Source organism: Macrotis lagotis, chromosome 1 (assembly GCF_037893015.1).
Source record: "Macrotis lagotis isolate mMagLag1 chromosome 1, bilby.v1.9.chrom.fasta, whole genome shotgun sequence".
Classification (NCBI taxonomy): domain Eukaryota; kingdom Metazoa; phylum Chordata; class Mammalia; order Peramelemorphia; family Peramelidae; genus Macrotis; species Macrotis lagotis.
Window position 1 is genome coordinate 706,222,528 of NC_133658.1, and position 27,488 is coordinate 706,250,015.

At 33.4% G+C, this 27,488-nt stretch overlaps 1 protein-coding gene and 1 long non-coding RNA gene across 5 annotated transcripts in view; one reads left to right on the forward strand and one right to left on the reverse strand.

The window, feature by feature from the left end:
* The first annotated feature begins 13,260 nt into the window (after positions 1 to 13,260).
* RBMS1 (RNA binding motif single stranded interacting protein 1) overlaps positions 13,261 to 27,488 on the forward strand; it is a 257,733-nt gene continuing 243,505 nt past the window's right edge. For 2 of the 3 annotated variants that reach the window (XM_074215867.1, XM_074215870.1), the window contains exon 1: positions 13,261 to 13,705. In XM_074215867.1, the coding sequence (XP_074071968.1) occupies positions 13,631 to 13,705 (75 nt within the window). In that variant the 5' untranslated portion in view covers positions 13,261 to 13,630. The remainder of the gene's footprint in view (positions 13,706 to 27,488) is intronic. The other variant, XM_074215866.1, reaches the window with a different exon arrangement.
* Positions 18,439 to 26,256, reverse strand: LOC141507845 (uncharacterized). Of its 2 annotated transcripts, none has more exons than XR_012474286.1 (3): positions 25,996 to 26,256; positions 24,196 to 24,313; positions 18,439 to 18,983 (listed from the first exon to the last, which is right to left on the reverse strand). It is a non-coding gene; the product is annotated as an uncharacterized LOC141507845 (long non-coding RNA). The 2 variants fall into 2 exon arrangements; XR_012474285.1 differs by lacking the exon at positions 18,439 to 18,983 and adding an exon at positions 21,897 to 22,041.

The following is a 27,488-nucleotide window of genomic DNA, read 5'->3' on the forward strand; positions in this document are numbered from 1 at the left end:
TCAATTTAGTGCTCTTTGCTTCATGTATTGTCAAATCCTACTGCATTAGCAACATTCTCCAAATGCTTCTTTTATTCTGCCTGAGTCCCAGATGGGGCTGTTGCATTATAACTTCTCACTGAATTTTCTACCAGTAACTCTCCCCCCATTTAGTGTACTGTCAATAACCAAGATCAAAATTCCATAATTTGTTCTTACCATTTCTTTTTTAAAGACCTTGTCAAAGTCTTTAAAATTCTGCTTGACTTCTGTTTCCCCTGAAACTTCCCAGCTTATTCCTTATATAAGTGGTATCAAACTCAATTAGAAATGAGGGGATATTAACATATATATGGGCAGTTAAGTAGTTTGGTGGCTAGAGTGCTGGGCTTTGAATCAGGTAAACTCATCTTGAGTTCAAATCCAGTCTCTCAGACATTTTCTAGTTATATGATCCTGGATAAATCACTTAACCCCATTTATCTCACTTTCCTCTTCTATAAAATGAATTGGACAAGAAAATGACAAACCACTCCAGTATCCTTGCCAAGAAACCCAAATGGGGCCATGAAGTCAGACACAATTGAAACAATTCAGCAACAACAAGTTGATACATAAGAATCTGTGTAAGCTACAGATTGTCTTAGAAAACCACATATTAATATTATCTATACTATAATGTATTTTATTTCTTTTATTACATGTTTCACAATTATATTTTAGTTTTGTTCTAGACAGACTTAGGAATGTTGTAGACCATATATTCAACACCCCTGTTTTATACTATTTTCAGGAAAATTTACTCACTGATCCATTTAAGGTCACACTATATGCCTACAAATTGCTTTCTACCTCAGCTTAATAAAAGCTCCTCTTTCATTCATTTAAATTGCTATTTTTCTTAGAGTCAAAGAAAATTAGGCCAGAAGCTATCTTTAGAGATCCAGTCTGCATTTTATGGGTAAACAAAATTAAACATTTAGAGGTGAAATGATTTATCTAAGGTCAGGAGGGGAGTTGGGATCAAAAAACATTTATTGACTCCCCAAACCATTTTCTTTCTTTTAAATTTTTCATTAGAAATGAGATATTTCTGTATTTCTCTGATCCCACCCTATCTTCATATTGTTTTTAATTTAATTTTAATTTCTTGGTTTTTACAAGGCAATGGGGTTAAGTGACTTGCCCAAGGTCATGCAACTAGGTAAATATTAAGTGTCTGAGACTGGATTTGAACTCAGGTCAACTTTACTCCAGGGTCCTCCTTACTCTAAACCATTGTTCCACCTAGCTGCCCCATATTAGTTTTATTTTTAAACTGGATCTTTGATTTTACTTGAGAAGGGATCTCCCAGTGAGGAAAACCCCTTTATCTTTACAAGTTAGCACCTGCTCTACAGCTAAGGCCACTAAAAGATAGTTACTGCCCAGAGTCACTGCTAAGCCAATGTGTCTGGGGCAGGATTTGAATATGGGGCAGAATTTTCTGACTCCAAGTCTAATTCTCATTCTCATTCTCTCTCTCTCTCTCTCTCTGACTATACCACCATATATATGTATATATATATATATATATATATATATATATATATATATATATATATATATAGCTTTCCTTCACATAATTCCCAATAATTTACTTTTATTCATTGCCACATGAAAGGTACTTTATTTTTTCTTATAAATATTGCTATTTATCTAATGTATAGTGTTAGTTCAATTAGTAACATATTGAAAGTTAAAGATGAGCAGACACCTTAAACAGTTATAGTAGCTTTAATCTAACAAATTCAAGTAAATAATTAATACTGAAGAATGGAAATGGAAAAATAAAAATATTGACTTTAATTATCACCACTTCCTGGAATAATTTTGCTGATATAAAACAGTCACCAAAATTAGGAGGTGGAAAAAACCTAGAAAGTGCCTTACTCAGCAAACACTTTATATCCTTGTCAATTTGAAACCTGTTTCAGTGTATATGTATATATATATATATATATATATATATATATATATTATGCATATATATATATGCATATACAAATGAAAATATATTCATTTGTAAAAAACACAATGGACAGAGAAGACAGAGATTACAAACAATATAATATCACAAAACAACAAAAATTAGAACAAAAACAAGTTTACAAGAAGTTGGCATGAAAATTAACTAAATCACATCACCTTAAGTATATTAATAGATGGAATTGGAAAACAGACAGAAATAAGATGTAAAATGAAATTCATTTGTCATTGTTTCTATAACAATCTATTCTCTTCATCAATGACAAAAATTACCATTAAATACCTTAATCAAGTCAGTCTAAGAGGTGCTACACAAAGAAATAGAAATAGTACTTAGAAAGATGAAATGAGAAGAGCAGAAGGACCAGATCAAATATCTAAGTAAATTCATGGAGAAGCTGACACAATCTTGAAAATATTAATGATTTGTAAGGTATCTCAGGGAGGGCAAGATACCCAATGAATTGGAGAAAATTGCAGATACTTATAATTCTAAAAAAAAAAAGAGTTGAGAGAACATAGCAATCCTATATCTACTTTTTCATCTTTATTCATTTTATGAAAATGAGCTGTATGCATATATAAGTTTCTTGAATGAAGATATAGAGAGAGAGTACACTAACTTTTGGCAGCAACTTTTCTAGTATATCACATTATCACATTCATAAAATTGACTAATAGTTACTAATAATATGAAGTCCTGCTGTGATTTTTGCCAGAAAATTTCTCCTCTCCCCACTGGAAATCTGACTCTAAAACAGCAAAATGTAGCCTTAGAAGCTTTCTTGCATTAATTCTTCTATTCAAATGTTAGGATCATACAATATTCCTTGGGTAAGTATAATGTTAAAGTTCACCCATTGGCTCTGCTGCCTTAAATAAGTGAGAAAATCTATTGAGTAAATTAAAAAATCAGAACTGTATATAAAAAGGACCTGTAAATCTCCTTGAATCAGTCAAAACCTTTGTGTGGGAGTCTAGGTAATTCTCTATGCAATTGGCATAAAAAGAAGAGGCTGTCATAGAATTGAGAGGGTAAAAGATTCTCCTTTTCTAGATTCTAGAAGTTGGAGGAAACATGAAGAAAAAGGAGAATTGAGATGTGATAGAGAAAGGAAATAGCATAGGATAGTAACTGACTCGACAGATATCTGATAGAAAAAGACCCATACTGAGAGAAATTCCAATTAAAGGTCAATATTTTCCTCCCAATGTCTGTTTATCCAGAGATACTAGAATATTATATTTTTACTAAATTGAATTCTGCTTCAATCACCAAGGACAGTGTTTAACTAGAGTTAGATATAAATGTAATATTAGATAGAGAGCCCAAAATCTGTCTAGATGCTAAGAAATTTTCTAATTTGGCACTCAAAGCACTTGTAAACATACTCAGAACTTTTCATACAAAATAAAGTCAAAGAGAAGGAAAACAGATGGAATTCAGGAATAATTCTATTTCTCCATAGGCTTAAAATAGTCTAGCTATTGTAGTAAGATATTACGCTTGATAAATACACACTTGGGAATACCTTTCTTCAATGACTCTCTGATAATTAACTTCAATTCAGTTATAAAAGAGAGAAAGATATGATTGATAAAGATGTTCAATATTGTCAGGGAGGTGCTATGCAAGATTCAAATGGAAGCACTAGTGTCTCCCTAAAGGATAGGCCCATGAACTTACTTTAAAAAATATTTTGATAACTGTATTTTAACATATTTGGTTTCCTTTGTAGTCCTATTTATTTTAGATCATTAAAAACAATATTCTGAAAAGTGGTTCATAGACTTCAGTAGAGTGCCAAAAGGGTCCTTGATGCAAAATAGTTTAAGAATCTCTACTGTATAAGATAAGATCCTTAAGATGCTTCTATTTAAAGCTGTTTTTCTGTTACACCAATCCCTAGAACATTATAGAACTTCTTCTATGGAATCTATGATTGTTCAAAATCCATCAGCTAACAAGTTTTATTAAGTAATGACTCTGTACTAATACTGTGAGAAGTGGTAGATACAAAAGAAATGATCTTTACTCTTGAGGAACTTACCTTTTTTTAGTTTTTAATTTATGAAATAACAAGCATTTTCATAACAATGGAATTTTTAGAAAAGTTGACTATACATGAAACTTCAAATCTATTATGTACAACTTACTATTGTTTTTAAATAAATAATAAAGGTATCATATGAAATCATTTTTTTCTTTGCTCTCTACCTACCCTAGAGTTATTTACTATTAGAAACAAACATGTATGTATGTATATTTATATATGAATATATGTAAAATTACCCTAAACATAACCATATTTATCAATTCTTTCTCTGGATTCAGATAGCAACTTCCTTCTGAGGTCCTTCGCAATTAATTTTGGTAATTATAATTTTCAAAATGACTTAGTCCCTCAAAGTTGTTTTTAAAACAATATTGTTGATATTTTATACAACATCCTCTTGGTTTTATTCATTTTGCTCTTGATAGCTCTTGCAATTGATAGATAATCAAAGGATATAAATTGGCAGTTTTAGAACTTACTTTATAATAGAGACCTATATAAATATATAATACAAATATAATGAAAACAAATATGATGTAGGTAAGGATGGGAAGTCACTAGCAATTAGGAACAAACTAATAACTTATTCAGGCAAAGAAACATGTATGAGAAATATCTACATCCACATATAACACATAATTAAATAATCAATCTTTTGTGTCAATATGTAAGTGTATAAATTTGGGAGAAGTTCTCCAGATGGACAATGAGTTGGACCTAGAATTGAATAATATAATATTTGGGAAATGATACACTATTTTTATGATCCCCAGTGCAAAATACCAATTAAAAAAAAAGTTCTCATAGAGAGACTCTATATGAAATATCTTAAAAAACTGTGACCTTCAAGGAATCAAAATTGATACCAAGTACAATGAAGAGTCATTTTGGGCAAAAGTGGGTTTTTAGCATTGTTAAAGTGATCTTTGTATACGAAGGGAAATAGAGGATTGGGGATAACTCTGAGGAAATAAAGATGATCTGAAAAGGAGTTAGGTTAGTCATATGGTAAAATTGAAGGATAACAGATGTTCAGTCTCAGTGGAGGACTTTCATTTTGCCTCTGATTTTTACATACTTCTTGTGAAAAATCCTAAGACAAAGTAAAAAGTTAGCTCTTACTTTAAAAAGAAAATAAAATGAGACCTTCCATCATTCTTCTATAACTTCTTGTGCCTTTCTAAAGGGTATCTTACTTATGACATAGGGAAAGTATCCTCTAATATTAAAGAAAATTAACTATTTAGAAATTAAGAGGTCTACTGATAACACTATAATTATTCAACTTTATTCACTTAAAATCTGCTACTGGAAGGTCCAATTACTATTTAAGTGAAGTTATGTTTACATGTTTAATGAAATGACTGCCTATTAAAAATTGTACGTTGAAAGATTTTATTGAAAACAGCATAAAATTCAGATAGAAAATGTAAATTAGCTCTAATTTAGACTTTTTCTTTCTTAAAAAGCACTCAAAAATCCCCTATCTCACCATCCCTTCCAAAAAAACTAACACCAGAAACCTTTGAAAGATGTGTTACTATTGAGTCCTGTCCAACTCTATGCTGGAATTTTCTTTACAAAGGGTACTAAACTCATTTCACACTCCCTTCTCTTTTTACAGATTAGGAACTGAAGATAATAGTGATTATTAAGTGACTTGCCCAGCATCACATAGCTTGTAAGTGTCTGAGACAGATTTGAACTCATGTCTTCCTGACTTCAGGCCTGGTGTTCTATCCACTCACCATGTAGCTACCCCATTTTTGAAGACAACTGAACTGAATCAGGAGAGTCAGATAAGAAATTATGATAATCTGATCCTACCTCTATAACTGGCTCAATTCTTTCTCTTGAATAGCTAGTTAATTCTGTTTTGCCTCCGTGTTATCAGAGATGATCATGTTTATTATCTACTATAGTCATTTAAAAAATATATTGTTTATGAAAGTCAATTCTTTCAAGATTTGTAATCATTCCTGGAGTAAAGAAATCATAGACTCAAAGGGTCTTAGAAAGAGAGAATAACGATTAGTTAATTCAATTCCTACATTTTACAGAGGAGAAAACTAGAACAGAAGAGGTTAACTGAATGGTCCAAGGTCATATAGTGACTTAGAGTTTCTTTTATACTAACTAAATAGCTAAATTTAGCTGGATTACAGGTCAATTATAGTGTTAATGGGGGTCAAAGTCACTAGTTTTTTTCCTACAGATCCCAGGTATCTTAACCAATAAAGTAACTAGAACACTTTCAGCAGAGTTGTTGACTTGAAGTAGATTGAATAGGACCCTTACTGTCCCATTCCTTCCTAATGATGCTTCCTTGAATTTTACTTCTGTTGTTATTATCATTCAAATGTTTCAGTTGTGTCTGATTCTTGGTGAACCCATTTGGGGTTTTCTTGACAAAGATACTGGAGTGATTTGCCATTTCCTTCTCCAGTTCATTTTACAGGTGAGGAAACTGAAGCAAGTAGTTTTAAGTAACCTGCCTAGTTTTTATCCATCTAGAAAGTGTCTGAGGCTAGATTCAAATTCAGACAGATGATCCTTCCTGATTCCAAGCTATAGCATATGGAATGCTCAGAACTTGATCAGATATTTTAGGTACCAAAGTCATCCATTGAATCCTCAGGCAACATCAGTCTCCTTGACTTTTTGTTCTGCCATTGGACTTAAAGGACTCTGGAAGAGAGAAGGAAGCTGATGATTTTCTGCCATATTGGCTCAATTATTTCCAATTCATGCACAAGTCAAGACATCATCCTGTGATGTCATTGATTTTGTTCCAGAACAAAGGACAAAGAACTCAACTCTTTTATGTCCTTAGTCCTAAGCTCTCATTCAGTTTTATTCTTCCTCCTTTTCTTTATGTACCATAGTCAAACTAAGTTCAAAATTCATTCGTGAAATGTCTTTATTTGTACGTTATCAAGATTTTAAAAGTTCATAACCTGAAAGAAAATTTTCTCAAAAATGCAGTCTTCAATTTCTTTACATGCCTATATGTGTCAGGCACTGAGCACTTCCTAGGAAGACAAAGAAAGGTAAAAAGTTAAAAAAGTAAATAACCCAACAATTCTTGCTCTCAAGGAGATCATATTCTTACAGGAGAGAATATATAATCAACTACGTATATCTTATATCTATATAAATATAGATATATACATATACACTTACTATCTGGGACTTGAAGAAAGCCAGGAGATACAAAGAAGTGAAAGAATTCTAGGATTGAGGGCTGCAGTTGAGTCCATTTCAGTCAAGTCTGACTCTTCATTGACCCCATTTGGATTTTTTTCTTGTTGTTGTTTTTAGCAAAGATACTAGAGTAGCTTGCCATTTCCTTCTCCAGCTTATCTTATAGATGAGGAAAATGAGGCAAACTGAATTCAGAGACTTGCCCAGAATCACACAGGTAGTAAATGTCTGAGACCTTATCTGAATTTAGGAAGGTGAGTCTTCCTGACTGCTGCCCAAACATTCTTTCCAACATACCACCTCATTGCCATGAATGGGGAACAGCCCATCAAAATACAAAGAACTGAAAGATGGAGTCTCTTGTTCGAGGAATAGGAACAAAGCTATTGTTACTACAGAGTAAATGCAAGTGTAATGAGACTGGAAAGGAAAGGATGAACAAGTCATGAAGGTCTTTAAAAGCCAGACAGGAGTTTATATTTGATGCAGAATATAATAGGAAACCACTGAAGTTTATTGAATGGAGTGGGAGGGAGTGACTTTAGGACAATCAATTTGATGTCATGAAATTCTGACCCAGGGTGATAGAAGAGGCAGAGGAGAAAAGAGGGAATAAATGGCAAGTTGTAATGATAGAATTGAAAGGATTTGTCAACAGTGGATATGGGGGCAAGGTGGGAGAAAGTGAGGACTAGATAATAATACCTAGTTTGTAAGCCTGAGGGACTTGGAGGACCATGGTGCCCTCTACAGAAATAGGAAAGTTAAGAAGAGAGCAGAAGAAAAAGACAATAAATTCAGTTTTAGCTGCATTGTGTTTGTCTATGGGACATCTAGTTTGAAATTTTCAGCAGGCAACTTGAAAATGAAGGTCAGGAGAAAAATCAAGGATGGACAAAGAGATTTAATACTCATTGACATCTGGATAATAACTGAGTCTATGACAGCTAATGAGATTGTCAAGTGAAATAGGAAAGAGAAAATAACCTAGAGAGTACAGGACTGGACTTGGAGGGACTGGTTAGTCTGGGTGACCTAGAGACAGAACAGCAAAGGATATAGACAAAGAACAGTATGACAGCAAGGTTGAGAACTAGGATATAGTAGTTTTGCAAAATCTTGAGAGAAGAGAATATCAAGGAGTACAGGGTGATCAACAGAGTCAAAGGCTATAGAGAGATCAAGGAAGATAAGAACTGAGAAAAGGTCATTAGATTTGTCATTAAGAGATCACTGTTATCTTTGGAGAGGGCATTTCAGTTCACTCAAACTTCAAATCATGCACATCTTAACAAAACAGGTCACATACTGCTTATAAGTTTATAAAACCATAAGAATAAAATAATAGCTCTGATTCAATTTCTCAAATAATAAAACATACTATGAAAGAATAAGGGTATCCAGCTATTCCAGCTATTCCATGTTAACCTATATATTTTATGAGAAAATTTTCATGAGTTCCTTGTGGCAAATAAGCTAAAAATATTCAATGAATCTTAAATAGTTTATCATTTTCCTTTTTTGTCTGTGAAAGTGAGTTTTTTCAAATATGTAATCAGGGAAGTAAAAATTGCCTCTAAGAGACATGATGATTTGTAGGGGTCAGTTAGATGCAAGCTTTTCCAAGTAGTCAGTATTGTTATGTTATTCATAAATTGGTCTAAATTCTTTTTTTTCTGACATTTATATTTATCACTATCATCTCTTTGGGATTATGTGTTCTGTGAGTTTATTATATATTGAATTAAATTAGACTTTTTTTGGTTTATTTTGCTCCTCTCAAATTTCAGCAGTGCTGCATCACCTTACTATTTAGCCATTTAGAGAATGCAATTAACATTTAAAAATTCTCATTCTAGTCTTTTTTTTTAAAAAAAAATCATTTACCTTTCCATGCTAAAAATGTTTTAACTTTTAAAGTAGGTCAGCAAACAGAAGCTTTTGGGATCATTTCATTTACCTTTCTCTGGATCATTTCTAGTCCCATTATAACTTTCTCAGTGTGCTGTAACCAGAACTGCAAGTAGAATTCCAGGTGCAAACTGCATCATTGTTTTATATAGAGATAGGACAATATGTTCTATTTCATTTTAAATGCACTCTTCTGGATAGATGTCCATTATTTTCTTGGAACTCCAGGATGCACAACATAATGGGCTGATCCATGGAACAATATGTATCTTTTCTAGATTGTAACCAGTAGCTTAGACTTCTTTATCTGTCTGTCCATCTGTCTGTCTGTCCATCCATCCATCCATCCATCCACCTATCTGTCTATCTGATGTCTATATACAGATGCACATACATATGCTCTCTCTCTCTCTCTCTCTCTCTCTATATATATATATATATATGTATATATATATATATACATATATATATATATAAGCTTGTTATAGCATGGTTTGCCTATAGTCACATCCCATAATGCAAGTATTGCAACTAAAATACATTATTAAATTATCAAATAAAGGAATTTGCTAATATTTCATGAGTCATTTTGATTGATTTGAGGAATTTTCAGGTATTCATCCCTTTTGCTAAATCAAAGATATGAAAAATCTTATATTTTATGCAATGAGGATCCATAGAGGGTTTTTGAATGGTGAAGTAAAATGTTTGAAGGAGTGCTTTAACAAGATTAATCTAACATCAGTATGTAGTATTAGTTGGTGGAGGAGAAATAGGAAGGGAGTTTTTCTTGTTGGTTATTTCATGGTCTAATTGTATAGCAATAAGGAGCATCATACAATGCAGACAGTTCTTAGTTGCATTTTATGTGTGTCTGTTTTAAAAAGACAAAATTGTAAATAGTAATAAACTCTTAAAATGTTTTTGATTTGCTTAGTTTCTTTCTTATGAAGAGTATTTTATTCAAAGATCAAAGATTTAGTATCTGAAAGAATTTTGATTGCCATCAAGTTCGACTCTTTAATTTACAGATGAGGAAGCTAAGGACCAGAAAGGTTAAAGAATTTTCATTGTTCAAGGTACAAGATGAGGCAGAATTTGAAGCCAACCTCCAAAACCAATGCCTTTGTCACCGCATCAAACTGAAGGTTTACCATGAATCAAAATGATACTACTGACCCCAAACCAGTAAAGCATTAAGCTTTGAATTCTTTTTCCAGGAGTTGTGATAGGTTTGTACTGAACCAAAGAACCAGCTTTAAAGGCACACACACACACACACACACACACACACACACACACACACACACACACACAAACACACAGCAGACCACACCACACTATCACTTGCAACCAAAGCTACACATTTGCAAGGCAGCCAAGCAGAAGTTTAGAAAAGTCAATAAATGAAGCCAGTCTGTATTTTGAAGAAATGGAAGTATGCAACAAGGATTAAAACTGCTGTTCAAATATGAGATCTCTTTTTATTTAAAGTCACCATTGTGTTCAACTATCGGATTGCAAATGTATCCTCTATTCATAAGAAAATCTTCAAAATACTAGGGCAGTTGATGGATCTGTGAGTTTTACTTCTTTACTGGGAAAGCTAGTTTAAATAATAAAAACAGACCTAATCAATAAGGTAATAAACCAAAAAACGCATTGACAAAAAGACAAAATAGTTTCTGCAAGAGGAAACTATATCTAACCAATTTGTTAAAGTTCTCTTTGGAAGTAAATAAGTACATAGCTAAAAGGGAAATAGTGACAGCCATCTAGTTAGACTTCAAGAACTTTTAACAAGGTTCATCATGGTTATGTGTAAATGGAATGAATGGTGTCTTTTGTTAAGAATAAACAACTAATTTAAAGTTAAGGTAAAAAACCAAAATAACTTATAGTAATAATAGCACAAATAGTAGCATTTTAAGATTTATAAATCAATTTTGTCATAAAAACCCTTTAAAGATTGTAATACTACCAGTATCTTCTTTTTTACAGATAAATTAATTGAAGCTCAAAGAGGTGAGCTTATTTATGGAAATGTAAAGAAGGATTTTTAAAAAATATTTTAAAAAATATTTAAAAAATATTTTTATAAGTCATTTGGTGCAGGCAACTGAGCTAAATCACCATGTTTGCACATTTTATATGTACATATTTCTTCAAAGGAAATCAACAGAATTCATAGTCACCACAGGAATAACTTGTGAACCTAAATGTATTGGCAAAAAAAAAAAAGGTGGCAGGTCAAATAAAGACAATACCTTCAAGAATAAATACTTCAAATATAAATATATGAGTATACATATGTATGTTTATGAATATATGTGTGTATATATATCTGTTTGTGTATATATGTGTATATAAACCACTGTTTTACAGAGATAAAATAACATTTACTGTTTAGTTTTTAAAACACTCCAGACAGATCTCTACTATTCTCTTAGTCCTTTTAGACATAGCAGTGTAATGAACTGATCCACTTGGAACAATCCACATATATGTATGTATGTGTTCTGTCATGTTGCAATGAATGTAATTTAGGATTCCCTCATATATACATATTCACAAGCTATCTTATCACAAGTTCAATTGTAAAGTCATATTTTTCCTTGTTATTTAGAAGGGATACAACTTACATGGTTAACAGTTTACAATTTCATTAATTCAAAATAACTTACTAAACATCTCAATTACGACTTCTATACAAACACATAAATTTTGCCATTGCCCATCAAATTTGATTTAACTTAGATTTAGTTGTGGTTGACCAAAGAGAGCAGTGCTCTCTTTTAACATCAAGTGACTTTTTCTTTGTATTTTATTACTGTACAGATACACCCTCCTTTTGTGCTTTGTCCCTAAAGTATTCCTATTTGTATATATTGGTATGCTTTTTATTTAGAGAAAGATTAGAAAAGTTTTCTTTCAGCATACAGTTTTAGGGCCCAATTATTTCCATTAAATTACATCTAGTTACATACCTAACTGAGCCACTGCAGGTTCAGGGCTGTCTGGAGCGGTGACAGTTGGGACTGGGATGGCATGGAGAAGTAGAGACAGAGAAACTGTTTTTATGTGGCACCAGAAAACATTGCAAAATCATGTCAGAGAATGTCGTTCAAAATTGTCTTAAAATATTCTAGATTAAGGGAGTTTCCTTTCTCATGAGTGGGAGTTGACAGACTGTCTGCCAGCCTTAGAAAGATGTGGAGAAAAAAAAAATTGGTGTCTATATCGTGTCCTCTAATAACACTTTTTTCTGTAAGTCATCTTTCTGAAGGAAGATCAAGAAGGTGCTGAATATGTCAGTGTGCGTGTGTGTATATGTGTTAGAGAGACAGACGATAGACAGAGGCAGAGACAGAGAGACAGAGTCCGTGTAAGCTTTGCCTCCTTGTGAAGAAGAAATCATTGCATCTCACTTGCAGCTGGAAAAAACTGAAGGACACCAACCCTCCCAAGGTCATCCTGTGATCCTCGGTTCTAGCAAATCAGTGGCAAGGCCTAGAATAAAAGGAACCCAGGGATATTGGCATCCAGGTCTTAGTCTTAAGCATTAAACATTTTCTCTGCTTGTTAAAATTTTTTTTTTAAATCACGGGAGGAGGAAAAAAAGTATAAGAAAAATCTGTTTCTCTTAAAGGACGAAATAAAACTAATGAATGCATTCAGGGCGCTTACTCTCCAATTCGTGATCTAGGTCCAAAAAATGAGGGGAGGGATTCTCCTTTCTGACACAAAGAAACCCTTCATTGCCCAGAGCTCCAAGGTTCATTCTCCTTCCCCTGACCCCTCCTCCCGGCCTCGTAGGTAAGGACTGATTAAAATAAAACAAAACAAAACAAAAACTCCAGCCCTCACCTCAAACCCATTCTGGGCTTGGACAGTGACTAGTCCCGCCCCTTCCCCTTCCCCCACGCGTCTGCACTCTCCAGTCCAGCTCCCCCACTCCCCCCTCCCCAGATGCTGCCTGGCACCAAGCGCAGCTGCCGCCGCCGCAGCCCCAGCAGCAGCCCCGGCAGCAGCACCCCCGGCAGCAGCACCCCCGGCGGCAGCAGCACCCCCGGCGGCAGCAGCACCCCCGGCAGCAGCACCCCCGGCGGCAGCAGCACTTTACACTTTTATCGATCGCTTTTCCAGTTCTGCTCCGGCGCAGCCCGCCTGGAGTGCTAAGTGGCCTCGGAGCAGCCCGCCGAGACTAGGGAGGAAACTCCTTGGGAGAGTTGGGTCCCGGGTGCCCTCTGGGCTCCGCAGTCTCTTCTCCCTTTGCTTGGGTGGGGAAGGAGCACGAAGAGGAGGTTCGGTCTGGGATTGGAAAGAGGTGGAGCAGAGGAGCAGCAGCAGCCGCCGCAGCCGCGCCAGGAGGGGAGAGAGACCGGAGAGACCCAGACTTGGAGACCCCGAAGTGTCCGCGTCCCTGCACCGCAGGATACATTTCCAGCTTCATGGGCAAAGTGTGGAAACAACAGATGTACCCTCAGTACACCACCTACTACTACCCCCAGTATCTCCAGGCGAAGGTACATGGGGAAGGGGTGGGGAGTCCGGGCGGCTGCCCACGGCATCTCGGCTCCCAGGGGAGCGGGGCGCTTCCTGGGGGTCTGGTGGCTTAGGGTGGGGTGGCGGGAGTTGGGGGGCGGCGCGGAACGCACTGCGCGCTCCACGGTTCTGCTGTTGTACTTGACTGGATGTGCTAACTATAGCCCAGCCTGGGGTTGAGCGCTAGGGCTGCTCAGAGACCAGAGTGCAAAGATCGGGTTTCTGAAAGCCATCGGGAGAGGGAGAGACCAGACAGGAAAGAGCCAGCAGCCCCTTCCTTCCTCTGAGCAGGGGAGGGGTTGTGTGAAGGGCTGGGAGCCTCCTCGCTTTTGAGCTAGGTGGGCCTTTCCTGCCCAGGACCTTACCCTCCTTTCGATTTCTCCACCACCCCCTCTCTTCTTGGCTTTCACTTATGGAGAACTAGCTTTTCTCCTCTTCCTGAGTCATGTGCCACCCCTCACCCCCCCATCCCTGAACTGCCCCCCCCTTCCCCAATCATTTCTTGGCAGGTCTGTTTAGAATTGTCCCTTTTTTCTCTTCTGTCTCCCCTCTTACCTTCGCTCCCTCCCCCTCACCTCTGATCTTTGTGTGGTTATGGCACATCACCTGGTTACTGATTGCTACTTTTATGTTCGACTTTTGGGTAGTGAAAGTGGCCAAAGTTCATTCAACATTCATTGATGCCCCCTTCGCATGTGCCTTGTAACTTTTGCAAAGGAAGGGGGGGGTCGATAGAAACATTTCTATCCAAGGAAATAATATTCTCATTTATAATTTTATGACGTTAAAAACATTTTACCAGTCGTCTTTGAGGAAGGTTAAACAATTTTTCATGTTTATTTGAAGTGTTTTTTTACAATAGATACCTGCAGCCATTCTTTAGCTATAAATATTTCATTTTCTAGGGACCGTGGTGAATTTTGTTCTTTGGTATATATTGGTTTTAATTTTTGTGAGAAGTTGTATTCAAATAACTGTATTTGGTCCAAAAATAATTTGTCCTTTAGATCTTTAGCAGCATCATTGTGCAAAAGGGCAAATGCAAAGAGGGTGTACTAGGGGTCTTGAGCATCTCTCTTCACAATTCATAATAGAACAAATATGAATCAAGAATGTGCAATATGTGAACTTTAATTTGGAGGTTAGACTTAGACTTTGGCCAGTGAAAGAGCATACTTTTGGCCCATTAAATACCTCCCCAGTCAGTTTGATAAGCTTCCTTTCATTGTAGGTGTGGTCCATGGAAACAAGAAACCATAGCACATAAAATATCTGACCATGCCAAACTATACCTGTAAAAACTAAAGAAATAGAGAATTAGCAATCCTCCTAGTCCATACCACCACCACCACAACAACAACAACAAAAAAAAAGTCTTTTTTTTTAACCCCAGTAGCCAGGAAGCATCAAGATGGCAGCAGTTTTAGTATTCAACATTAATTGTCCCTCAGATTTACACTAATATATTTTTAGGGATATGAGATGCTAATAAGAGTGATAGAGATGTTGTAATATGAGTTGTTTAAAGAAATATTGTGAAGTAATCAATGCAGTGCCTTTTAGATATCATATATGTTTAATTCACCTGTTTAAATTATGCAGCATGAGGTGCCTGAAGGATAGTCTTTTGTACTATTCCACACTTAATTGTATGAATAATAAATAAATACACTCAGGTGAAGAAAGGAGGGAGAAATACTTTTCTACAGGAACATTTACCTTAGTGATTTTTATGTACCATTAGTAAGTTGGAAACCAAGTACATAACATTTAATATAGCTAATGCGATGCCACTTGGCTTTTTTGCTCTGTAAATAATTGAAGAGGGAGGCAAACTGTAAGAGCATGCTCTGGTAATTAGGGTTGGATCCACAGAAAGCTTTAAGGGCCATTTTCTGAAAGTGTGCTTCCTGCATAAAGCATTTAATATTGATTTGTCTTACAGTAAATGACATTTTCAAAACATATCTTGCTGTTTCTGCTAAGAAGCCTGAAATGCCATTACTCTGTATCTCTTTGTTTTAGCAGAGTGGCACACATGCCCACTTGACCTATTTATAATATAGAATTAAAATTTAGGAGTTTAAATACAAATTTCCTATTATAATAACAACCTAATTGTACTTAAGGGAGGGAGCCCTCTCAATAAAAGGAAAAACATATACAAGGACTAGAGACAATTTAGGTAATTGAAGTCTGGATGACATAAGCAAATTTAGCTCCAAACATCTGACCAGAAGGTGTAAAAGAAAATAATATTGTAAAAAAAAAATATATCTTATTTTGGCTTGTAGCTTAGTTAAAAACAAAATGGTATCTGATCTAAAAGTTAACATATTTAATTAAGGGATCTGAAGTCTATGAACAATAACAATCACATCTGTGTTTTTTTTTCACTTTCCTGAAATGTAGGATTGAAAACATCTCTCCTGTTTAAAGTACAATGACATGTTTGAAAATCAGAGTTGTTTTGAAACTTGTTTTGAAACTATATCAAAAACAAGTTGTTAATAAGTTATGTTTAACGTAAACTTGTGCTTTAAGAGATGGATGTGATTTTCTAGAAACTGAAAGGGGCTAAAAAGAACAGGAAACCTAAGTGTCAACCTAGAACCTGATAACAAGTTTCACTAATACATACATCCATACAAACATGCATACATGCATATATATATATATATATACACACATTATACATATATAATGTGTGTATATATGCATGCATGTATAATATTTTTAGCTGGGACCATTGATGTTAATTTCTTTACTGTTCCTTAACACATGGTTCACACTTAGTTTCAATTCCTTGTACTGGAAATGAAATGAGGAAAACCAAAAAACTATACTATCTGGTAACAGAATTCAATATAAATATAGTCTTTTATTCTCATTAAAAGAATTATGTTTTATAATTGTGATGTACTTAAAACTGAAATATATCATTTTGAAAAAAATTATTATGAATCAGCATTTATATGCACTGCAAGAATATATATCACTTTCAAATGAAGTGTTAAGTATACAAAGTGAGTTATTACTGAACCTAAGTTCAGAAATAGAACAATAGTAAATGACTGTTGGTTGTGATAAATATAGAATCACATTAATAAAGGATAATATGGTAAAGCAATTTTTCTAAAGTCAATTTGCATATCTGAGATAAAAGCTTTGCAGTAATATTTTATAGTATTCCTTGGTTATAAATTACCATTAGTCAAATGAATATTGTATAAAATATGAAATTAAACATTTCCCTAGGCATTGGGAGTAATAAGCTTAATGCATTAAGAAGACTTGCAAATTAATAGTATAGACAAATGTAGACTAGAATGTTTTTTCAGAAAAATGCAACTTTGTATCTTATGATCCACTAAAATGTATATTATAGAATTGAATAAAATCAATCAAAACAAAGTAATGAGAATTTTATATTGATGAATTTTTCATAAAAGCATTGAGGTATTGTGATAATCTTAAAGAATTGAAGAGAATGACCATATTGGATAATTTTTTGTAAAGTTCAATTTTAATGGTACATTGTTGTATTTAGTATTAGCCATACTTGGAACTCTACAAATATCTTTTTGAATTAACCCAATTACTAACCAAAAGCAAAAAGATGAGAGAAGTAATAGAGAAATGAGGAATCACACTCATGTTACCATGTTGCTTAAAAGTTTGTTTTTTTGAAATGCAACTCTGCCTTTGCCATGCTTGGCAAGTTCAGATTCCATTGGCCTTATATTTAAATACAATGACTCAATTATATATCAGACAATAATGTGCAATTATATGCAACAGTGTCTTTTAAAAAGTCAAAGGATTTAGTCACGGATGTACTGATCTGACTCTTGATAATGTGCAAGAATTTTAATAGATTCTGAAAGAATGTAAGAATCTATCATAATTTGTAAATTACAATTTACTTTATGGGTTACTTTAGGACCTTGCTATGCCAGATGCAGTAATATTTTTACTAGTCAAGGGTATTTTCTTTACTGTATCTTAAAGCTAGAGGAAATCTGTGTTTTCATTAAATGTATCTCAGTCAAATATGGAAGAAACAAAATGACAGTTTGTGCTATAATAAAAGTTGAATTGGTTAATCTTTTAAATTAGTATTTTAATAAATCAGAAGAATTTCTTATATCACTCCTACATCATTATACTGTCTTACATGAATTTCTTAGCAAATTTCTTCTCACTGTCTTTGACCATAGTCTTAACATTCATACTGCAAGCCTTTCTTCAGTAGATACAGCTACCTAGTCACTGCTCTTTTCTGAGAAGGGTAGGACAAAACAATGTTTATGAACTATCTACTATGAACTAAGTCAACAGTAGATAAAAATATTTTTCCATCTGGAAGTTCAAAAATTCATTCTGATGACTTGAAGTTTATCTGATCCTAAAGTTCTAAAGATAAAAGAAAAATGAAATCTATGTTCTATTTTGATTTGATATTATAAGGAAAATATACTAGGGACCCCCCCCACAGAATGTTTGTTAAAAGAGGATTGGTAAATGTTTTACTTATGACATGAAAAAGGACCCTTGCATAAATGATGATGAGTAATGGAGAAAAATTTAGTGGTATTTATGTAGTTGGATATGGGAAGATTATTGAGCATGATGAACAGGTGACAAATTCTTTTTGTCAAAAAGTTTCAAAGTGAAACCTTTAAATTTTTTTAAATTTTAGTATAAACACCATGGACCATTTTGCATGTTATTGATATTTATTGATTTTTTAAGGGAGGAAATATTAAGTAAAGAGTTGTAATTGAAAAGGTTTGTTTTCTAATTTAACCTTTGTCTGTAAATAGTGTGTGACTTTGAACAAGTCCCTTAACCTATGTTTTTTGAAATGGTAGAAAAACCCATAGCCATTCTGCAGTGATGCTGTATGGACAAAAGAGAATTTTGAATTCTTTAGATAAAAGATACAGTATTGAAGCTTTTTTTTCCCTAAAGAAATATACTGTAGCACTAGTTTATATGTTTGATTATCAACATTAAGAAATATACCGATCAGTTTAACAGCAATTCATATGACACTGGATTCATGGTTAAAATAATTTCAAGGTGTATTTTCAAGGTGTAGAATGTACTGAAATGTTCTTTAGGGGAGGCTAGGTGGCGCAGTGGATAGAGCACTGGCCCTGGAGACAGGAGTACATACTTCAGTTCAAATCCAGCCTCAGACACTTAGCTGTGTGGCTTTGGGTAAGCCACTTAACCCCATTGCCTTGCAAAAACCTTTAAAAAAAAAGAAGAAATATTCTTTAGTTTAATTGTATGTCATTTAAGATGCTTAACATTACAAGAAAAATAACATAGTTGTGTTGTCTATTTAAGCCTATCTAAGAATAATACTTGTATTAATGATAGTTCATACAGAAGATAATGTGAAGTGGGGAAAATTAAAGTTAATATGATTTAGCCATTATAAAATATTATCTCAAGATCATAAACAATGAGAATTCATAAATGAGTAATTGCTAATAGAAGCTGTTTATCTCTCAGTTCACCTAGGACACAAAAAAGCTACAAGGAAAATTGCTCTAGATATCTATAAACTCATCATATTCCTATTGTATTCTAATTACTTTTGGTTAATCCAATCTAGTTTCCTTAAAATAATCATGTAAATATTGTTGGGACAAATGTCAAACAAAACCCCAAGAAAACTAGGAAAGAAATGTATCAAAAAAAAGGGAAGAAGTAAAGAAAAGAGATTTGAAGAGATCATAAGGCACTTCAGCAACAAGAGTAGTAGAAATGAATCACATGGTCCTCTGCATCTCCTTTGCTTTCAAAGTTATTCTTGAGTTGAAGCAACTTATGATTATGATAAGGCTGAAGACTTAGAACCTAGTTATAGATCCAGTGACAAAAATATATCTTTCGGGATGCCCATCAATTGGGGAATGTCTCATTAACTTATTATGTTTGAATATGATGGAATACTATTATGCTAGAAGAAATGTTGAAAGAGACAGTTTGAGAAAAACCAGAGAATACTTGTATGAACTGATACAAAATGAAGTGAGTAGTATCAGGGGAATAATCTTCATGGTGACAATAGCATTATAATCAACTTTGAAACATTTAGTAGCTCTGATTAACACAATGACCAGTCAAAATTACAAAAATATCATGATGAAACATGTTATCTATCTTCAGAAAGAACTGATGGTCTCAAAGTGTACATTGAAGCATATATTCTACTATTTATTTTTTTTTCTTTTCCCCCATTGGAATATAACTAATGCCAAAATTTGTTTTATATGCCTTACATATTTGTAATGAGTTTTTTTATTTTTCCCTTATCAATGGGTGGGGTGTGAAGGAAAGGAGAGAATTGTAATTAAAGATCAAATAAAATAAAATTGAAATAAAATGTCTTCTGACACACAGAGTAGATGCTTAATAAATGCTTCAGTCTTGACTTCTTTCTCCAGATTCAACATCCAGTGGAAAAGGAGTCCTCCAAATAGGAATGGCTTTAAAAAATAAGCTGGAATAATTCCTGAGTGGGCTAAGCATGACAATATACGTCTTCTTATGATCTCTTCAGATCTCTCTTCTTTAAGGGGGCAGCTAGGTGGTACAGTGGATAGAGCATGGGCCCTGGAATCAGGAGGACCTGAGTTCAAATTTGGTCTCAGACATTTAATAATTACCTAGCTGTGTGGCCTTGGGCAAGTCACTTAACACCATTGCCTTGAAAAAAACTAAAAACTTTCTTCTTTACCTCTTCCCTTTTTTTGATACATTTCTTTCCTAGTTTGTTTTTTGACATTTATTCCAACAATATTTGCCGTCCAAAAATAATAAAAATTGGTGAATCAGCAGTATTTCTGATTGACTACCCATTGTGTTCAGCTTTTCATTCTTATAACAATGAAGTGATATGGAAGGAAAAGATCTGATTCCTTCTCTCAAGGTAAATATAATTTGGGAGAAATTTTGGGAGAATTTGGGAGAAAATTTGTAAGAAAAGATTGTGTGTATTAGATGTAACAAGAGTATTTTGCAAAACAACCAATAAAGGAAGGTCTAATAGGAATCATAGATACATGAAGAGAGATGATATCAAAACTTAAATGGAATTATCAAAATGCAGCACTTTTTTAAAAGCTATAAGAAAAAGGTATATTGATACTAGGAATAATAGAAATAAAAAATAGGGATTTAGAATAGCTAATTATTTTTAAAAAATATTATCAAGTATTTTTTCTATACTATACTATAAATATTTTTACTATTTTCCTTTATATTTGCAAAGATTATTTGATGCAAATATGAAAACTGAGCATTTGAAATACTAAAATTCTCTTTACACCATATTACATGAGCTGTTAGAAATGTTTTATTTAATAATCACCTAGTTTCATGCTTTCCTGTTTGGGGGTGTTAAATTGACTGATTAGGGTCACAACTCTATGAAAATGTAATCCTTAAAATATTAAATAAGAGTTTGTGCAGAGCTGCTACTTTTAATTGTTTGTGAAACCTTCTGAAATAGATGTTTATTCCTCCTCAGATCATTGGCTCTGTTTATGGGAAAGAAAGAGAGAGGTGGAAGATGGGGGGGGGGGGAGGCTTGGGTTCTTGTTACATTGCTAATTTGATAATTGCTTTCCAGTAATATTTGTACATAAGCTAATGTGTTTAGGATCTTCCTGGTAAGTATTATTTCTTTCTCTCTAACATGAGTTAACAAATTTTATTATTCCTAGTCTTTCATAGACATTATGGTTATTATTTCTTTTTGATCTAATGATAGATTTCTGAAATCCTGGTAAGATCTACTATAATGGAAACAAGCACTTCAGAAAGATTAAGATGACCAAAGTGTGCAATATGCAATCTTTCTCTGACTTCCATTGAGCAACATAGCTCAATCAATCAGGACTGTTTCATGCAATACAACCAGGCCATTAATTATATGCCATAGGTAACTTTTTACTGGTATTGAAAAATACCTAAATTCTTTAAGTCTGGGGAAGCAAGTGGTCCCATTTCAAAACAAGTCAAATAGGTATTTTTAAAATGTGAAACAAATATGATATACAGAAAGGTAGGAAATGCTAGAATTTCAGACTTGGAAGGAATGTAAATCCCTTAATTTAAAAATTTAGAGGTTCATAAAGCATACTTACTCATACATAATAGCAGAATTGGGGCTACTGAAGAGTTGATGACATGATGATTCTCATTCAATGCTCTTTTCATTATACTACAGAGTAGATAGTTCTGTACTACTTTATTGTAGTAGGCATAAGCGAAGGCTTGAATTTGCAGGGACCTCCTAATGCCAAAAAAAGTGTGTGTGTGTGTGGGGGGGAGAAATGTGCAGAAGGATGAAAAACTTGATTATTCCCTACTTCACAAAGTTACAGCTTGCGATTATCCACCTTCAGCATTTTAAAAAATATTGACATGTTTGAGAATTCAAATTGTATATGTTAATATTGATGTTATTGGGGGCAGCTAGGTGGCCCTGGAGTCAGGAGGACCTGAGTTCAAATCTGCTCTCAGACACTTAATAATTGTCTAGTTGTGTGACCTTGGGTAAGTCACTGCCTAAAATAAATAAAAATATTGATGTTGTCCTACCATTCTCTGTCCCTTTCCACCCCATCACAATTAAAGTTGTTTATAGTTTATATTCTTAAGTCTCATCTAAATATTTGATTATGATGAATAGCAAACTTGATTATAAATTTGTAACCCCATCAATTATACCTTTGTTCTCAATTACAGTTGTGAATCCACAGCATAAAAACCTTTGATAAATGTGGATAATTTAAGGAAAAAGTAATTAGTATTTTTTTTCTATCTCATTAACAGGAACTTCCCAAAGGCTAATATGCCTCCTACAAAATATTCTATTAGTTTCATTGTCTTAACAATGAAACCAGGTCCTCAATCTCAGCTATTTTTGGTTTAGTTTCATGGTACTGATATCTTGAAATAATTGTGTTAAATGAAGAAGCAACAGAAAGGGATTATTTGTTAGCTATCAAAGAATAATTCTAAAGTTGAACAGCTGATTCTTTCTTAGTGACATAGAACTAAATCCACAACTCTATTCTGGCTGAATATTTTAGATCAGTTAGTTAAAAACTTTTTTGCCACATCTTAATTCAAGAAAAGAATAATATAGTTCAAGTAATAGTTTAACTACTTACAAATATGTCACATCTGCTGATTAGGATTTTTTTCCTTTTGGTTCAACCAAAATTTGAATTGAAAACTTCATTAAAATTGGAAATGTATAAATTCACTTTTTAAAAATGAAATATTGGATACATATGTACATATTAACATAATAGTGCTCTCATGAAAACTACATATTTCTACTAACATTAAAAGCTGAAATGTCACTCAGTTGAGGGATGTCTTTTATATAATTTTCTTTTGTATTTTCCACAAGGAAATATAAAACTAAACAAACAGCTAGCACATGCCATTTTTTACTATTTTGCTGCAGTATTTTTCCCATTATTTTAAGAAATGAAGAGCAATATCTGCCTACTTTATTTGTAAATTTGTGTGTCACAATTTCCTTGAGTCTAATTTTGATAGCAGAAGCACACATTTGATTGAAGGCAGTTTTTTTTTAAATAGAACTATATGACAAAGTTAAGCTGATAGGATTTGAAAATGTCTGGTCTCTTTTCTACCTTTGTGCCTTCATCACAGAATTCAAATTCATGTTCCAACAGTACAGGATGTTCTTTGGTGCACATCCTTTGAGCCTTGAAAATTTGATTTGAATGTGCAGTCTGATGACTGCATGTTCAGATAATGACATTGTGGTAGATAGATATACATATGTCTGGCCCTAATGAACCTCTGCTTTCTAGGTCTCCCTACAATACGTTTCTTTTTTTTTCTTACCTTGGGCTACTTTGATTTGAATCTTGTTGAATGTTAGAAACATAGTGCATTTCTCCTTCAAAATGCCATCATTTCAATATCCCTTAACAAAGTCAAGGATATTTAAATTTAAAGCCTATATTTACCTGAATGTAGAGAGACAATTGAACATTTAAAAGCAATATATTGGGAAGCAGGAAGCTATGGTTCTCTTAGTGTGAATTCATTCACATTATACTGAAACATGAATTCCATTCAACAGATATGATATTAACATTGTGGATGAAACTGTATTTATATGCTAGAGGACTGGGGTACATAATAGTAGCTGAAATTCTTGACTCATTTTTAAATTCTCAGTGGGTTTGAGATCAAGGGAGGGATGCTGCTGTTTTGAATACTAAACTTCCTAAAAATGGCAAATAAGACTTTGATGAATGGTGAAAGCTGTAATGGATATTTGTTCACTGTTAAGAATTCTTTTGAAAGGGGATAGAGGCATTTACTGTATTATTATATCAGAGATCAGATTCAATTTGGACAGAAACAAGTACTATTGTTTTATAAATAACCGGCTCACATATGGGCTTTGGCTTCTTCAACTTTTTCCAAAGATGTCTTCAACAGTCTTACATGATCTTTTCCTTTTCTTTCTTTTTTTGCCTTGTCTTAAAGTTTGGGGATGTAGCCATATCCATCTAGTCAAGAACAAATAGACAGAAACTTTAGATCTCTTTATTTCAGCAGGGATTAGCCCAAGTACTCCTCAATCTGTGGAAGGAAAATATCCGCAAGCCACATCTCTATAATGGCTTACTTAAACACTAATACTTAACCCCCAGGAGGGATATATCTATGTGACACAAAGTCAAAAAATTTTAGATATAGAGTTAAGTTATACAGATCATTAAAGTTTAACTGAGGACCAGTAAGGTAAAAATGACTTGCCTTTCTCCATTTGGATTTGATTTTTGGTTTTTAATAATATAATCCAGATATACATATATATATATATATATATATATATATATATTGAAATATTTATGTGTATACCTATGTGTGAATGTGTATATATGTACACACACACATATATATACTTTAAGTTCTCCAAATCCCTTTACATATTTTATCTCATTTAATTTTCATAATAACCCTGTAAGATAGGTGCTATAACTATTTTATATGTCTTTTTAAAATAAAGAAAATTGAAATGATTATACTTTAAGAAAAAGAGAGACAGAGTGAATGTGTATATGTGAGCATGTTTCCCACTGGCAATTTTTTTTTTATCTAAGCCCAATTTATGTTTAATGAGCACAAATGATCAAGACTCATCCTTGTGTTCTCCCATATACTATTCTAGAACAAACAAACCTATGGCATTTGTGATAATTCTATGTAACTATTGTTCACCATCATTTAAACTCTCCTACTCTTTCTATCTGCTTCCCATAGTCCTATTTTTCTTTCTGTTTTCATATCATTGGTTTTTCAGTGGCAGTCATTCACAATGCTTAGTATTTTGGACTAAAGATATCTCTATTCTAGTCTAAAATCATTATGACAAAAAAAATTAGTTCTTACTATAGGTGCTATGCTATAAGTACCTGTTTTGTTACACATATGAAGATACTTAGGAGGAAACATTTTGGCTATAGACTTTATCTACTTAAATTTTTATCACGACAATAAAATATCACCTCTTTTGATTATAAACATTAAATAGGGAAAGGCTATTGCCAAAATGACATAGATATCTGTATATATATGTCCTGCATTAAAGTGAATCTAAGTGTAAGATTTTATAAAATTAGATTTTTCTTAGATTTGGATTTGTTTTAATACAACTTCTAGTTCACATTGTAAAAGGATTCTTTGCTTTAAACAAATAATTCATTATTATGCATTTCAAGTACACAAAAGTTTTATAGATCAGTGCTGTTCACTAAATATTTGACAGAAAGTTTAATTTAAAGTTAAACCAGTAGGAACCATTACTTATCAGAAACTAATTAAACATGAAGATAAGTCACCTCTGAAATGATAATGTAAATCAAGTGGAAATGATTATATTTAAATTTTACTTACTACTGCTTTCCATAAACACATGTATTGAATAAAGTATGTATGCCTGAACTTGTTCTATTGTCCTTATAACTGTCTAATAACTTTTCTTCAAACTTTCTTTTTAAGGCTCAGTTCAAATCTTACCCACTACAAACCTTTCCCTCACTATGCTCTCCAAGATTACCATTCATTTACTATCTTCCCATCTATCTAGCTGCCTATCTGTTGATCTATCTATCTACCGATCAATCTATATCTATTCACACATAAATATACATAGATATATATATATAGATATGTACTATATGCTTACTCCACATATCGTTTCCCCATTAGACTGTGAGCTCCTTGAGGGCAACAATTGTTTTTGTCTTTCTTCCCATTTCCAGCTTAGTTCACTACTAGATATATTGCAGGTGCTTATATATGGCTGTTGTTTGACTGACTGAGTAGCCTTTTTTTTCTTTTCCCAATGTGTCTAATCTCACTAAAGAATTTATAAAGTTCAAAAGATAATCAGGATTACTGTGTGTGTCATGAAGATTGTGGCCCTTTCTAATTTGTGTTCCATTTGGAATGCATTTCAGTTATTTTTGAATAACTGTTAGCAGTCATCAAATGGAAGTCAATCAGTTTCATATGACTGACTAGCTAGTGAAAGGTATGGTCAAAGATTGGGATAATATATGATTCGGTAGATAATTTAGGATGCCCTCATTCTTGGGATCCAGTTTTAGAGCTAAGAGGAACACCAGAGATTAAAGACAGACACACTCTCTCTCTCTCTCTCTCTCTCTCTCTCTCTCTCTCTCTCTCTCACACACACACACACACACACACACACACACACACATTCACTTTGTCTCTCTTTTTTCTTAAAGTATAATCATCTCAGTTTTATTTTTAAAAAATGTATAAAATAATTATAAGCATCTATCTCGGAATTATTTTTGTTTTTTGCTTTTAGGTCTTTTTAGGTTTTTTTGCAAGGCAAATGGGTTTAAGTGGCTTGCCCAAGGCCACACGGCTAGGTAATTATTAAGTGTCTGAGACCGGATTTGAACCCAGGTACTCCTGACTCCAGGGCCAGTGCTTTATCCACTATGCCACCTAGTCGCCCTATCTCAGAATTATTTTGAGGATTAAATGAGATAAAATATGTAAAGAGGTTTGGAAAACTTAAAGTATATATGCACATATATACATACTCACACATGTATATACATATATATTTCACTGTATAAACTTCAAGTGAGACATATATCTCCATTTAAATTTTCCATATATATTAAAGTAAGATTTCACTATATTCATATAGTTAATCTATAAATATAGATATAGCTATTTCACTTTGAGTTTTCAAATTCCATTTTCATATCATTTCTCATTTGTTCTTCATAACTATGATATAGGCCCCAAGACTATTTTTTTATCCTCATTTTCCAGGAAAAAAAAATGAAGTAATTTGCCCATGATCCCAAGCTAGTAAGTATTAGAAGCATTTGAATCCATATTTCTTGATTCTAAATCCAGCAAAGACAAAATTAAAGATAGGGAGATAGGAATTTGTTATAGTTTGTTATAGTTTAATATGCAGTTATTCTACTAGACCTATGTAATTAATACTTCTCCTAAACTAAAAATGCCCTGTTTTCTTATTTCATTTTATCTAAAAGCAAGAAAGTATTATGAAAATATTTAACTCACATCCCAGATATTAAAAACTGTTGGAATTTTGTGGGTCAGATATATTAAAAATAGAAATGTATTTTCCTGTTCAGACCCCCATTAATCCAACTTGCTGTA